Source organism: Gadus chalcogrammus, chromosome 9 (genome assembly GCF_026213295.1).
Source record: "Gadus chalcogrammus isolate NIFS_2021 chromosome 9, NIFS_Gcha_1.0, whole genome shotgun sequence".
Classification (NCBI taxonomy): Eukaryota; Metazoa; Chordata; class Actinopteri; order Gadiformes; family Gadidae; genus Gadus; species Gadus chalcogrammus.
This window is the reverse complement of record NC_079420.1, coordinates 6,074,131-6,090,356: the sequence shown is the minus strand read 5'-3', so window position 1 is coordinate 6,090,356 and position 16,226 is coordinate 6,074,131. Positions and strand designations below refer to the sequence as shown.

Here is a 16,226-nt window from a genome sequence, read left to right as displayed (position 1 = left end):
CCTTTGTCCCCGCCACGCCCGCGCACCCACCCAGTGACACACACGACATTGTTGTGTTTTACAGTCACATCTAACGCGGGAGCCGCCCCTGAATGGGGCGGCGTTCCATTTCCCACGGGAACTCTGCTTCCGAGGAAATCGTTGTGGTTTTGGTTTCTGAATAAGAACAACGCAACTTTTTGTCCGACTAAAGGACAGGATTTTGTGGTTTTGTTTTTGTTTGTTTTGTTTTTGCCGTTTTAGATTCTTTCATCGTATTCTTTATACTATTTGTGAGTAATTGTCTTGTTGACTATGGTTGATTTCACACCTTTTAAGTATTTTCTTTCTTCCTTTCTTTCTCTCTTTCCTCCTTTCTTTCTTTCTGTATTTTCTTTGTCTAGATCTGATAGTGGTCATGGCCTCGGTCATTGTGCTCAGTGTCGGCTCTAATGGACAAGTATTTGCCACATCCGCCATCAGGTACTGTGGCGAGCACATTATCATCGTTTCCCCTCTATTTTGAAACAACAATCTCATGTAAAATTACAATAATCAAATCTAAAACTACAATAATCTCATCTAAAAATACAATAAACTGATCAGAAAGTACAACACATTGGCTGTGGGTTGCAGGGGGATCCGCTTCCTCCAAATCCTGCGCATGCTGCATGTGGATCGCCAGGGAGGAACGTGGAGGCTTCTGGGATCTGTAGTCTTCATGCACAGACAGGTAGGACCATTACTACTGCTAATACTACTACTAAGGAGTTTCACACAGTGGAATCAAGAAGTGGTGACCATGGTAAATGTTACTAAGCTTCAGTATTTCAAGTGTTTTAACTCAAATTGGTTGTGAAATATAGTGTTCATTTCGTGAAGATCATGCTCCTGAAACTCTTGGCTTTCTGCTTTAAAATATGCATGGACCTATAACTTGTTAGTCAACTTTAATTACAGTTTAATTAAATGTGACATTTCACCATTATTGTTTGTTATTTAGTTCGTTTTTATACACAGTAGTAACACTTACTAGCATTAAGTGTGACAAAACAATCTGGTAGAGACCAATAAACATTACCAACTTCTTAAACTTGTATGAAAGAAATATCGTTGGCTTCATCGTGGCCTCATTAGGGATATAACATGGTTATGGTCATCACATCTAGCAGCCAAGAGCTAGTTCGATTTTAGGAGCTCAGAGCTTCCCATCCTAATCACCCCCAACATGCAAACCGTGTGTCTTATTCCACGTTTCTATGACCAAATAAGGCTTCCCTGAGGTCACTTCACCTTCTATAGACCGACTGTACGCGTCTCATCCAGCGTTTCTCTCTCGAGGCTGTTGACCCTGCTGATTTCAGTCCCATTACAGCAGAGTCCACCGAACACATTCAAAGATACAGCCCTCTCTCTCACAAACACACACGCACACACATGCACGTATTTGCGCATGTGCACGCACACACACACACACACACACACACACACACACACACACACACACACACACACACACACACACACACACACACACACACACACACACACACACACACACACACACACACACACACACACACACACACACACACACACACAGAACACACAGAACACACCGACACTGCAACCAGACTTAGCTTTATAAGGTAGAAAAAAGAAAGTGAATCAAAGTTCCTTTTTATTTATTTTTTTCATAATTTGCTGTGCAGAAATGCATGATGGGATTTTTCCTGTCCTAATCCCAGAAGGCATGTGCTCGCGCGGATGGTGTCTTTGATGTCTCTGTGATGTGTGGTAGGAACAGCACCTGCCTCTGAAGGATTATGTGCGAAGGTCAAATAAATAACACGCAAGACAGTGCGGAATGGGCCGAGTGTAATCTTCTTCTTGGAGTGCCTTCCGCCATGGAAAGTCATCGGTTTTATCAATGGTTTTGATCCATGCACAGGAGGAGGAAAACTGCACTTTTTCTTGTCAGTGTATTTATGTTTTTATTAATGGATATTTCAAGGAAATTACTATAAGTGCATAACTGAATAGTGCGTGCGTGAGTCTAGATGCCTGCGTATTTGCTTGGGTATCTGTATGCGTGCGTTCGTGAGTGTGTCTTCACGTGTTCGATGTGTTTGTGCATCTGTATGTTCATGTATGTGTGTGTGTGTGTTCACATATGTGTATCTGTGTGCTCACGTGTGTGTATGGGCATCTGTATGTTCATATATCTTCATGTGTGTGTGCGTGCGTGTGTGTTCACGTGTTTGAATGTGTTTGTGCATCTGTATGTTCATGTATGTGTGTGTGAGTGTGTGTGTGTGTGTGTGTGTGTGTGTGTGTGTGTGTGTGTGTGTGTTCACATGTGTGTATCTGTGTGCTCACCTGTGTGTATGGGCATCTGTATGTTCATGTATCTTCATGTGTGTGTGTGTGTGTGTGTGTGTGTGTGTGTGTGTGTGTGTGTGTGTGTGTGTGTGTTCACCTGGGTCTCCACAGGAGCTGATCACCACTCTGTACATCGGCTTCCTGGGGCTGATCTTCTCCTCCTACTTCGTGTACCTTGCCGAGAAGGACGCGGTGGACGAGGACGGCAAGACGGGCTTCGCCAGTTACGCCGACGCCTTGTGGTGGGGCGTGGTAAGACCCCCTCTCTGTGTCCAGGACATTGACGTTCACCTTTGACCTTTACCTTCATTCAGCAGACACGGTCCAACGCAGCTTGGTCACAAGGGAGGCTGTGAACAATCAAAGCATACGTTGAAAATCTGTGTGACTTTATTAATTACACATCATCATTTTTTCTTTTTGATATTTCCATTTCTTAGTATCAGTTCAAATATAAGAGTGTTGATACGAATGGTGTCATCCGTTTCGCCTTCGTATTCTAACTCGGCAATAGTGAAACACTGTACGAACAGAAAGCACAATCTAGCGCATCTCAGGCCGTAACTTTCAAATGATGAACTGTCACAATACACCCACCCCACATGAATATCTCATGTCTCTTATGATCTCGTTTGAGGTCAGAAAAAAACTGTTTCAACATTTTTTAAAAGATAGGCTTTGAAAAGTAGTTCCGTAAAACCGAAAACAGCTTGTCTGGTTAAAACGTCTTTGATAAAATAAAAATAAAACGCTGCTATGAGGCGCCACTTCTCCTCAGTTTGGCCGAGCTCAGTTCTATTCTGTCTACCCAAAGCAGTTAATTAAAATAGAATTGGAGGTGTGAGGTAATGAGGAACCTATGGCCACCTTGTGTATGGGATCAGCGGGCCACAAAGACATGGCAATAAGGCATTCACCCCTGGGCCCTTGGGGCATAAAGGCGTGCCGGAGCCCCGACACAACGTGTCAGTGGGCCTAATTAAAAGTGTAATTGTGGGATTACAACCTTTTTGTAACGAGGCTTGGAGGGGGTCGTGGGGGGGCTCCTCTCTACACTCCTTGGAGAGTGGAGGGAAAGCTGTGATTTGGGACACACACACACACACACACACACACACACACACACACACACACACACACACACACACACACACACACACACACACACACACAGACACACACACACACACACACACACACACACACACACACCATACATAAACACACACACAAATACACACACAATGCCACCAGAGAGTTTGGCTGAGGAGTTGGCTCTTTGTTTCGGGAGACTGTAAGCTTGAGAGTCGGACTGCTAACGTGCATGAAGAGTGTGTGTGTGTGTGTGTGTGTGTGTGTGTGTGCGCGTGTGTGTGTGTGTGCTAAAGGACAGGCCAATGGCGTGATTCATATGCCATATGCCCCCTCAACCTTCTCTCTCACTCACTCACTCCCTCATTCTCACTCGCTCACTCTTCATATTAAATGGTATTACCTGTATGAAGGATAACTTAATGCAACTTAATCAACACACCGACTGGACCTTTGGTCGGTGGAGGGAGGACAGTTAATGTCAGCCGGGGGCCGCTGCTTAGACATCATGACGTCTGATACGAGTTTAATCCGCCATCAGCCCCTACACTATCACCACCTCCACCACCACCACCCCCAACACCATCGTCACCATCGCCACCCCCTCCGCGACCCCTCCCTACAGCATCACCACCTTCACCACCACCACTCGCCCACACCACCACCACCACCACCCTCTACACCACCCCCTACCCCGCCACCACCTCCACCACCACCACCGCCAGCACCACCACACTCCCACCCCCTTCACCCTCACCCCTTGTCACCCACCTCCTCGCACCCTATCTTGTTTAACCCCAAAGCCCTTTTTATTTTGAACTATCTCACAATACACCAAGGGTGCTTTTGAGTGAACGTGGAGCGGCACTCCTCTCTGAATACCCCCCCCCCCCCCCCCCCCCCCCCACCCCGATTGGCTCAGGACTATGGAGCCGGGTGTTCGTGTCTTTTTTGTTGTTGTTTCATTTCGATTCGCTCTCCTCGTCCAGCGAATTCCTTGTGCTCGGAGGGGATCAGTGTATGGGAATCGTATTCCCATTAAGGAGAAGAGGCCCTCGAATGGCCCGGCCCATCCCGGCGATGGAGGCCTGCCAACCGGCCTGATGAGGAACTTTGGCCGCCATTGTCAGCTCTCTTTCATAGTCTACAGTGGAGGGGCTCGGCAACACTGTCGATTGTGTAGTCATTATCACCCCCTTGAGGTTTCATTAAACCCGCGCCCAGAGTTGGTAGTGTGAACGTGTTTCAGGATTGTTTCTCATTTTCTCTCTTGAATAGTGTAGCTTGATTCATGTTTTTGCCACTTATTTTACTTTGCTTAAACCAAACTTGGTTTTATGGATGGATGGTGTGTACATAATTAATCCTTCACGGAACCTTTGGTCATTACAGCAGTAGATGATACAACTAAATATGAATGGAAAAGATAATGTAATGTATAAAAAGTGCAGTGCAAAGGACATTGAAATGTGCAATGTCTTTCTCCTGTCTCTAGGTGACTGTCACCACCATCGGTTACGGCGACAAGATACCGCAGACGTGGGTTGGCAAAGCCATCGCCTCCTGCTTCAGTGTGTTCGCCATCTCCTTCTTCGCACTGCCTGCTGTAAATACCACTTCCTGTTGTGCTGACGCTCAGACGCTCGTCTGCCACACCTGTGCTCTCTCGGCACAGACTTGACATTAGCTCACAACCACAGGAAGCGGAACTGCAGGAAACTGAACTTTCTTTAGTTTTTGTCTAATCTAACCCTTTAATGAAACCACTCTATGCACAATTGGTATTTCTTTATTTATGTTTTATTCGATAACTTAGAAATGTATATAATCGTATCATTTAAATGGAGCAATGCACATAGAGTGCAAATACAGCCAGGTTGTATAAGAATGTCTCTTTTGGACACAAAAATGATTTAGCTTGGGGCTCAAAGGTGAAGTGTGCAGGATTTTGTGGCATCTAGCACTGAGGTTGCAAATTGCAGCCAACTGAATATCCCCTGCTCCCCTCCCCCCCCCCCCCCCCCTTTTGCAACGACTTAGAGGAAGCTACAGTGGCCTGTGCTGCCTTGTAATGCACATTGAAAACCTTTTCATTCAGTGTTCGATTCCAATTTTCACAGGATTCATCCACTAATTAACACATACTTATGAATATTATATTCCATTTCTGCCTGGCCCGTTTTGCTAAACGCCACTTAACGATACACACTGCACCTTTAAGTCCTTTCAACACTGGTTCAGCCTCTCAGTATAACGCTGTGGTCCCCGTCTGTAGGGCATCCTGGGCTCGGGGTTCGCTCTCAAGGTGCAGCAGAAGCAGAGACAGAAGCACTTCAACAGGCAGATCCCTGCGGCCGCCTCCCTCATACAGGTAGTCAACACCGCTGTGAGGTTCACACGTTCACACGTTCACTCACCCCAGACGGGTGGCACGACCTGTTTGAATGGAGACACCTCAGGCTGGAGGGCTCCCACAAAGGAATGTCCCGGAGGTGGTAGTAGCATAAACTAACAATTAACTTACCATTCATGTTAACTAGGGTTTTAATTAGGGCTGGGCGAAGATTAAAAGTTTAGTATTGGTGAGTTAACTCGCGATTAGTCGCGCTTTTAAAATTATATTTGAAATCCACTCCAGTTGAAGTTAAATGAGATTATCCAATGGAATGACACATTATCACTTAAACCAAATGTTCTGAATAAGAAAAAACTAGACCAAGTGATCTTGAGGGGGTTTTATTGACTCACTCAGTGTGGGTTGAATATGAAACTGACATTCTGCGTGCATTAATGTGTCAATTTGAATTAATCGTGTTAAAATAAGATTGCATTAACGCGCAATTAAGGCATTCACTTGCCAAGCCCTAGTTTTAATTGATACATTACCCGATTAATGAATGTTTAAACAAATGCCTTAGTTGACATTTGGGGAGTGTGTGCGTGCGCGGATGATTAAGTAGCCTCACCTGGCCGGGTCTGATTAGACTATAGGGCTGGGTGAGGCTGCACACCTGTTGAACATTGGGTAATCAGTGTGCACAGGTTAAACCAGTCATGCCCACACACACTCAGGGAGAGATCTCCTGGATGGCAACATGGAGCACCCGGCCATGTGTCATCATACCATGTATCAATACTTACAATGAACCGGATTTCCAACCCCACCACTTCTTGTCTAGAGGAGCCCAATAAAAGTCAGCTAGGTGGAGTGTAATACGCCATCATCCACAAACACTCCAGTGAGTCTCTGATCCCTGTTGAGAAATCTCGACGTATAGTAGTATTTAATACTTGGGTCGTGTAGTAGTAGTAATGTTTTCAACAATAGTAGTAGTCATGTCAATAATACAATTGCCACCCAACATTGTTAAATATCCTTCATGCTAAAACACCATTAGCATTTACAAAATCCTTCTGATCAGTGTTCAATGTCAGCCGATACCTGAAGATATATGAATGCACACATAATTGACCAAATGTTCTCCTCCTCGCCTTGGTTGGTGGATGCTCTGTGTCGCCCTTAACAGACCCTATGGAGGTGCTATGCAGCCGAGAAGACAGACTTCTGCCCGGCCACGTGGAAGATGTACGTCCTCAGCAAGGAGTCCACCCCCCCTGTCCACGCTGACAGCGCCAGCCCCAACGTCATTAGGCTCAACTTATCTGTAAGTACAGGTTTACTAACCCCTGCTATGGGAGACTGGTGGGCTGACTGGTGGGAGACTGATTTTCATAATGACGATGGACACCGGTAGAGACACATGCACGCACACACGCGGTCCCACACGTACGCACGCACTGATGCACACGTGCACACACACGCACGCAAACGCACACAGTCACGCACACGCACACAGTCTGGCAGACACACACAGTCACACTCACACATTTGCATAAAGCATACATGATATCATTTCGATTTACTCACAATAGACTCACATGGAGTCTAATGCACGCCTGGTTTTTCCCAATCAATGGAGACACCAAAAGAGTGGCCGGGGTTGAATAGTAAAGCAGATTTGCATATTTCTCCTTCAAACGGCTCTCATTCTGTGACAATATTAGCTATGTCGCACCCTGTGATGCCTAGCACAAAGGAGCAAGTCAGGGTCCCACTCTCTCTCTCTCTCACACACACACACACACACACACACACACATACACACACACACACACACACACACACACACACACACAGGGAAGGACATGCATATCACAACACACATGGAAAACACACGGACACGCCCACAGAAACGCGCACACAGACACAGAAAGACCGGCACACACACACATACACACACACACCCAGGCTAGAGTCCACCAGAATGACTTGAGGCCTTTGTCTCCGCTGGACAAAGGCTCAGTCAGTTCAGATGATGTCATCACTGGCTTTCTCATGGGAGCAAACCTTTGTCTAGCTGAACAACAACATTGTTTAGCATCGCACCCACACATGTAGCGGAGAGCCAAGGCTGCTTCCGCTCTTTTCATTTGCACCATGTGACCGAGGGCACTGACTGTTCTTTTCTGTTCTCGCTCTCCCGCTCGTTCTCTCTCTATCTCTCTGTCTCTCTCTATCTCTCTCTCTGTCTCTCTCTATCTCTCTCTCTGTCTCTCTCTCTGTCTCTCTCTGTCTGTGTCTGTCTCTGTCTCTCTCTCTTTATCTCTCTCTCGCTCTCTCCCTATCGCTCTCTCTTTCTCTTTCTCTTTCTCTTTCTCTCGCTCTCGCTCCCTCTCTGTCTATCTTTATCGCTCGCTCTCTCTCTCTCTCTTGCGCTCTGCCGCTCTCTCTCTCTCTCTCTCTCTCTCTCCCTCGCTCTTTCTCGCTCGCTCTCTCTTGTTCTGTTTCTCACCTTCTTTCTCTTGTGTCAAACCCACTTGCTCTCTTCGTTTCCTCCACCTTCTCACATCAGAGAGTACTCTCTGTATTCACCACTTTGACCTTTTGTTTAACCGTTTGTTCCACTTCCTCTTTGTTGCATATTTAATTTGTGTCTCTCTATGGTCTCTTTCTACTCGCAAACACACAGTTTCTCTCTCTCTCTCTCTCTCTCTCTCTCTCTCTCTCTCTCTCGTGTGTTCCCTTTCCTTATGAGTCAGTCAGTGCTGCGATATTTAGACTGACCTTTTGGCCACTTATCAATGCCTGGGATGTCGATCCCCTGAGTCCGAGAGGCTGAGTTCCTATAAAGGCCATGTCCAGGACGTTGGCAGCTCGGAGGAGAAGGTTTGGCGGATGGGGAGTTCAGCGTGCAGTTTCCGAGGAACTGACTGACACACGCAGAGCTCTGACCTCACCTGGCCCTAACGGAGTCTCCAGGCAGAGTGTCTCTGGGGCTTAACACTCTGTGTTTAGGCCTCAAGACAGGCCAGCTGACCCCCATTAGACCTACATGATGTCATAGCTGTAGGATACCATTTTCCAGCCATGGCACTAAAACCTGAGTGTCCCGTTGCTGGCATATCCTACGACCTGGCATTTCCTCTCAATGTTATCCTGGACTGACACGTTGTAATGTGAAATGAAGTGTAAAATGTTTTATTGAGGATTTTGGGGTGTTTTTTTTCTTTCACCATCAGGAAAAATGACTTAAGTCGATCTGACAGATTCCATGAGCACGGTTTTCGCCCAAGTTGCAGTGGTTTTGTCCTGTCCCAAAGGTGGTTTTATCCTGCCCCAATTAACATTCACATTTTTTAATGTTAATTAAGCCAGGGGATCAATGAAAATCCACCATATTATTTGAGTTAGTGATCATTTCACCATAGCACAATCCTTATTCGTAACACTTTGCATTCATAAGTCTTTCTATACATGAGAATAAACAGACCTGCTTTATAGACATGCATGTGTACAGCCCTTTTTAATCATAATCTCAAATCGAGCTCTGAAGGTGATGCCTCTCTCACCGCCACAGAGACGAGGCACCAGGAAGAGGCTGAAGCTGGCCAGGGGCCTGAGCACCAGGGGCCCGTCGACGGAGAGGGGCGTGGCCATCCCCCAGATCACCTACGACCACATCCAGGAGACGGAGGACAAGAAGGACATGTCCTTCTTCCTGGAGGAGTCGGCGGGGACTGTGGAAGGTACGGGACTGCAGCAGCATCCTCTATGGTTCACCCTAACAAATCATCGATCCAGAGCTCCCCCCGCCCGCATGCTCATCTCCACCCGCCGCCGAGATCACGTCGCCCCAGTCCTCCACAACCTCCACAGGCTCCCAGTTCAATTTAGGATTCATTTAAAAATACTACCCGCCACCTATAAAGTCGTACATAACCTGGTCCCTCTCCGACCTCGTCTTACCCGTTGCCTCCATGGATGCAACCGCACTCAAAACCCCAAGGACCAAGCTTCGGACCTGGGGTGACAGGCCCCTTCTGAGTTGCTGCACCCTCCCTCTGGAACTCCCTCCCCAACCAGTTCAGACACACTACCATCATTTAAACAGGCCCTGAAAAACTCACCTTTTCATGATGGCTTTCACCAAATAACCTCCTTCTCTTCTCTCTCCTTCCTCCTCTTAACTATTCCTTTAATCTCCTTATTTTAGTTTTATTGCTGCCAATTTTATTTTATCCTAGTTTTTCTTTTTACTTATATGTTCTTATTAAATGATTTATTTTGTGTTCACTCTGTAAAGTGTCTTTGTTTAAGTTGAATGTATTATTATCATTATAATTAAGGTAACGAAAGAAGCTACATAACGCGACCTGCGTGAGGTCATCGCTCCAGGTGAAGGGGACTTTCCACCACGGGTCTTTCCTTCCTTGTTACGAGAAGAGGAGCGTCTTTTATTTGTCCCGATCAGCCTTTTTTCCGCTCGGTGAGCTCAGACCTGAAAAGCTTCTGGGGAATTCACCAGATTCCTGGTTGTTTTTTTGGTCGTCGGGCGAAATGTCGAGGGCTTAGTCACAACTTAGAAATTCGAACTTTGATGAGATCCTTGATATCCTTTGTAAGCGTTATCTAAATATCTAGGTGTGTGGGACATTTCATTGCTATTTAGTCATTGTGAAGATTCTTTTAAACAAAGCGACTGACAGTGAATTTGGGCATTGAATCCAGTCTTAAACCTTTGAACTGGTGGCATTCTGTGTGCGTTTTTGTTTCTGTGGAGTTTGCATATTCCTGCATGATCTTGAATGTATGAGCTTTTCCCTCATGCGGCGACTGTTTCCCTTCAACCTCAAGATATTCTATGCTGGATGATCAGCTAAAAAAAGAAACCCTTGCTCATGTCAGACATCCAAAACACACAGCGGAAAGGTCAAGATAACTTTAATGCTGAAAGTCATGCTGGAAAATCTCTATGTAAGCAATATATCAATTCATAGCTGTATATTTCTATTAAGCATGGGAATACTTGCTGTTTTGTAGGGCTTTGCATGTTGGAATCTCTTGAGATTTAAAAGCGTGCAGTTTACTTGTATTTCGTTCTTGCTAAGCCAGGAAGCCTCTGCGTGCAATGGGGATTAAAAGCAGAGATAGTTGCTTGAGTGCCGGTTCCTCATTCACACACAGTAAATCCAGACGCTCTCCTGATCCCCTTAGAGCCAAGATGGCTGACGCTCATGACGGCCTGGCCAGATGGCAGCCATTACTCTCTGTGGTGATTTGAGGTCAAGACTCCACCTTGTTTACCACTTGTGCACTTACATTAAGTAGAAAAACAAGCACATACCGGCCTTTCAAAAGGAAATCACCTTCTGATACTGCGTTATATCCTTTGGACCCTAATGGACACGTTTATGGTTATGCTTATAACTTGTATACCTAAACTAAAGTCCCCTTTGGACTCGAATATTGTTTAATTAAAGTCAACAAACACAAAGACCCCGCCTCCAATCTCTATATTTGCTGCTATCCGGTCTCTCCTGCTAAAGAGGTGACTAACCTCAGTGAGATTTTGCCGTGCGTTAGTCAGCCATGGTTGCAATGGGTGTGATTTAGGGGAAACACCGAGCTGATTGTTAGTGTGTTGGTTTGAGGGTTGTGTCGGCGTGTGAACTGTAGAATATTCACATAGGTGCAAAAAGCAGTTTCCTGTGTTATGTTGCCATGTTTGCTCAACAGGCAACCCTAGGCCGAGTGTTTGTATGCTTTTTTCTGTCAAAGCATGATATTAAGATAAAAAAAAACAGAGGACAAAAAGGACAGGAGTACAGATAATATAAACGGGAATCTCTTATAGGACTTGTAGATCTGACTGCTAGATTCAAGATATCAAGTTATGTATTTTGTTTAAGGACAGATTTTTCAATCAGTGGGTCACGGATTAAATAAAAAAGGCCGAGCTCCTTCATATACTTTATCATCTGTTGTCATAATGTCACTGTTTGGAGAAAACAATCACTGTTCAAACAAATCCTTTTGCAGTACTGCTCATGTATCTTACTTGGCAGCCATGGGGTTATCAGGAAAACATTAGTTCAGTCTCAATGACAAAGCACCCAATGTTACAATCAAATATTTAGTCATTCTTCTATGAGGAAAAAATGTAAAATGTCCTCTTTTTATTTGACAGAAATATCAGCTGGCAAATAATAGGTGGTGGGATCCAGACATGACGCATGTGGACACAGAGTTCCTTTGCTAGGGGAGGAGGACAGGGGGAGACATGGAAGTCGTAAAGACGTGGGCCAAGCGCTCGCGCCTGTGGCTGGCTGGCGCTAATGATACTGCATGTAATGGCACGGCCCGCGCTGCAGACGCAGATATTAAACAGACTGGTGCTGCAGAGCTTTGCATCCAGGCTCGCCTGTTATTTATCATGACCCTGGCAGCCTTTATATATTTTTGTATATTTTCCTATATATATATATACAAATCTTTATTGTTTACATTTTGTATTTAGTATCAATTTGATTAACTTGGATAATGTTTACACATTTGGTGATTTTTATGTAAAAAAAAAAAACTCCAACTCATTTTGCTTCACAATCACACAAAGCCCTCACGTTCAGATCATGACATCATTTCCTGTAACCGTAGTGTGCATGCGTGTTCCGCCATGCAAATGATACCCCTGCCTTTGTGCCTAAGCGTCACCAGGATGTTTAGACAAGCAGGTGAGTCCATCTCCCCCGCCCCCCTTTCGTCCCTAACCATGGACTCCGAGCAAAGACACTTGGTATTTCCATTGTAAACGCAATGGGATGATGTCCCGGCCCGTTCGCTCTCTCGTTGGCTGAGGTCAGCTCCATTCGCTCTCTCCGGGTTTCTCATTTTGTCATCTCGCTGTTGAAACAACGAGTGGGGTTCCCTTTGTTTCGTAGGGGGCTATTTGTCTTGGCCAACGGCAGCAGAGACTCTTACAAAATGCAAACGTTATTGAGGTGAGATCACGACTGGGGTACCTCCTCGCTCCACTGCCAGTCTCTCTCTCTCTCTCTCTCTCTCTTTTCCACGTATTCCTGCGGGCTAATCATCCGCCTGTCCGTCTCTCTAATGTGGTCCAGACACCATTTTAATTAGTCTTTCTGGCTGGCTGGGCCTTTGTCCCCAACTGGACCGAACCAGAGCCAAGCAGAGAAATGCAGACACAGGGCTGGGGCCTGGCATGGCCTAGCATGGCGTGGCATACCCCCCCCCCCCCCCCCCCCCTCCCCCCCACCCCCCCCACCCCCCTCGCCGCCGCCCTAAACTAAACTGGGTGCCCTGCCAACAGCAGGGGTGAGGCGGGTGGGAACGGTAGTGAGGCTGGGGGACCCGGGGATACCGTGGGGTGGGTGGTGGTTTAGGACCGGGGGTGGTGGTGGGGGTGGGGGTGGTGGTGGTGGGGGTGGTGGGGGTGGTGGTGGTGGGGGAGTGGGGGATGGGTGCGAGCGAGCAGCGATTGTAAGGCTCCAGCGCTTGGAAATGAACTGGACATTGTTTGTCGACCTCCACCTCGCTGTCTGCCGCTGCCTCGCGTCGCTGGGAGAATCTTTCAATGCAGCGCAATCTCTCCGTCGCTCGCTCGCTCTCTCGCTCTCTCGCTAGGCCTCGGCCATTCATGTACTCTTCCTCCTCCTCGTCCTCCTCTGTTAGTCTGTCCCTCTTATGCGCTTGAGTTATTTTCTACTTTCCCTCTTGCTGATTCCTATATTTTATTATTTTTTTATCACTATTTGGACTCTTTTGACTCTCCCTCCCTGTCCCTCTTCTTCTATGTAAGGAACATACTGCACTTTTGTAAAGTCTAAAAGCTAACATGCTCCTGTCAGTAACACAACGGTGAAGAGGCTAGTAAGAGGCCAATTACTCCAACAGCTCTGTTTCTCTCTACCTTGCTCTCTCTCCTACTTTCTCCCGCGCTTTATTTTCTATTCCCCTATTTCTCTCTTACTCTCTTTGGCTCTCTCTCTCTCTCTCTCTCTCTCTCTCTCTCTCTCTCTCTCTCTCTCTCTCTCTCTCTCTCTCTCTCTCTCTCTCTCACTCTCTTTGGCTCTCTCTTTAGCTCTCTCTCTCACTCTCTTTGGCTCTCTCTCTCACTTTCTTTGGCTCTCTCTCTCTCTCTCTCTCTCTCTCTCTCTCTCTCTCTCTCCTCTCTCTCTCTCTCCCCGGCTCTCTCTCTTCCGCATTGGACAATGTAAAACAAACTCTACGATGGAGCACGAGAGAGGTTTTGAATGGCTTCTGCTTGACTTGGAATGGCCATTCTGTTCGTGGAAGCAGATTTGCCTATCTGTCTCCCGCCCAACACAATGGAGTCCGGATGGATTGGTAGGGGAGAAGGGGGGGGTGGGGGGGCTGCCATGTCAGGCTCTGGTGACAGGCTGCAGGTCAGGACCCCTCCACACATGTTGTTCTTTGCTGTTGTTGTAAGCCCAACCAGCAGTTTGGCCCAGCTGTGGTTGGAAGCGGAGAACTCCCTCTGTTGCTGATTCCCCCACTAAACGCTTTAGCAGGATTTAGTTCAGCTCACTGGCCATTTCCGTGATTGTAGGAGACGTGCTCAAATCAGTGTGAATTAAAAGAGAACAGAATGCTTGTTTGTGCAACGTGAGGCAGGGACGGACGTATGAGTAAACAGGAGGAAAAAAAAATGTGTTTTCACTTTTCGTGGGAAAAATACAGTGGATAACTCATTGAGATAACATATTCTCGCCGAACTGTTAGGCGTGTGGGGTTCTCTGGATTATTAAATTATGTAAACAGCACGTTCATTCGAAGTACAAAATTAATACCTCGGAAAGGAAAATGTTCCGTTTTTTTCTGTACGCAAGTATGCAAGAAGTTCTTCCACACTTTGCAGGCATGCTGATATACATTGAACACAATTATTCGGATACCAACTCATTACTATGCAGGGCCATTGCTCCACAAATCCGCGACAAACCATCTCCAGGAAACCTTAAGGCCCAATCCCATTTCTACCCCTTACCCCTTCCCCTTACCCCTTCACAACAAGGGGGAGGGGGAAGGGGAAGGGGTAAGGGGTAGAAATGGGATTGGGCCTAAATCCTCTTTATCTGAATCTGAAGACACACATGAGATTGAACTTCTGGTTTTCATCACTTCATTTATTTCTGCTTTGTTTTGCATGAAACCAACAAGGACCCCCCGATCCCCCCTGGCCCCCCTTCACCCTGAGCTGCCCTGCCACTCCAGGTACTCCATCACACCCTGGACATACTTACATTTTCCGACTCGGTTTGACTTTGCGGCTGTGGTTCCTAACTCTACGTATCCGTGCTTCTCAAGCTTTTTTCAACAGTAGATTGACGCTCCATTTACCCGACACGAAACGCTGCAACTTGCTGACAAGTGATCATTCAAAACATCTATTGAGATGAAATGTAACCGAGTCTCGTTCCCCCCCCCCACGCTCGCAGTGAAGAAGAGGGCGGAGCGACCGTCCCTCGGAGACCTCCGGGCCAACAGCATCACCGAGGAGCTGGACTTTGTGGGCGAAGACCTCCCGCGGCAGGGCATGAGCGACATCTGCCAGTAAGTCTTACCGCGTGTGTGCGTATCTGTCTCCACCACCGCCACGACCCTCCAACCTCGTCAACAACCCCTCCTCCAACGCCCTCCTCCGTCTCTCCCCTTCCCCCCCTAGTCGCCACCTCCTCTAGCACCCGCCCGTACCATCCCTCCACCCTCAAACTCCTCCACCACCACCACCCTCCTCACCCACCCCTAACCTCCTCCATCGTAGGGGCACTCTCCCCCCCCTCCACCACGCCCTACCCTCCACCCTCCAACACCCTCCACCAACTCTACAGACCTGTTCACCTCATCCCCCCCCCAAACACGGGCCCTTCATTCTAGTCTCTTTTCAGCTCCGGACCCCTATTATCCCGGTGGGGGTCTTCGTACTTAGAGGGGGGAAAAGGAGGGGAGTGGGGGGGGGGGGGACCTTTGGTTTAATGGGGGTCCGAAACAGCCCCTCCAAACCGCGTTGTTTCTCTCCGCTGAGGGGGCTCGAGAGACCCTTGAGGGCCCGGGGCCATACCAGGTACAGGGAGTCATAAAGGGGGATTATCCCTTTTAGTCCTGGGGAAAATATCCATGAAAGCCCTCTTAATTGGTCCGGGGCTGTAGGGGAAGGTTACCGGACGGCTGGTTCCTACATGCCGATTGGAGCATTGGAAGGGTTGGGAGATTGGAGTAAAGTGAGTGGTGCTGTATCGGTGATCCCTATGCATGGCCGCGGTCTGTGGGTGAATGCTCTGGGGCTGTGTGCTGTAAGGGGGAATATATAGAAGGAAACGCAATGCAAGTGGGCGAGGGTTGGATGGGATAGCCAAAGGACAAAATGAGAACTATATGCTGGAGCTGTATA

At 47.2% G+C, this 16,226-nt stretch overlaps 1 protein-coding gene across 1 annotated transcript in view; it reads left to right on the top strand.

Annotated features, from left to right (window-relative positions):
• The window catches only part of kcnq1.2 (potassium voltage-gated channel, KQT-like subfamily, member 1.2), a 42,804-nt gene that overhangs the window by 15,155 nt on the left and 11,423 nt on the right, over positions 1-16,226 (top strand). The window contains exons 4-12 of the mRNA XM_056598733.1: positions 384-462; positions 616-712; positions 2,473-2,613; positions 4,949-5,059; positions 5,729-5,824; positions 6,981-7,118; positions 9,372-9,540; positions 14,996-15,049; positions 15,274-15,388. Of these exons, the coding sequence (XP_056454708.1) occupies positions 384-462; positions 616-712; positions 2,473-2,613; positions 4,949-5,059; positions 5,729-5,824; positions 6,981-7,118; positions 9,372-9,540; positions 14,996-15,049; positions 15,274-15,388 (1,000 nt within the window). The remainder of the gene's footprint in view (positions 1-383; positions 463-615; positions 713-2,472; positions 2,614-4,948; positions 5,060-5,728; positions 5,825-6,980; positions 7,119-9,371; positions 9,541-14,995; positions 15,050-15,273; positions 15,389-16,226) is intronic.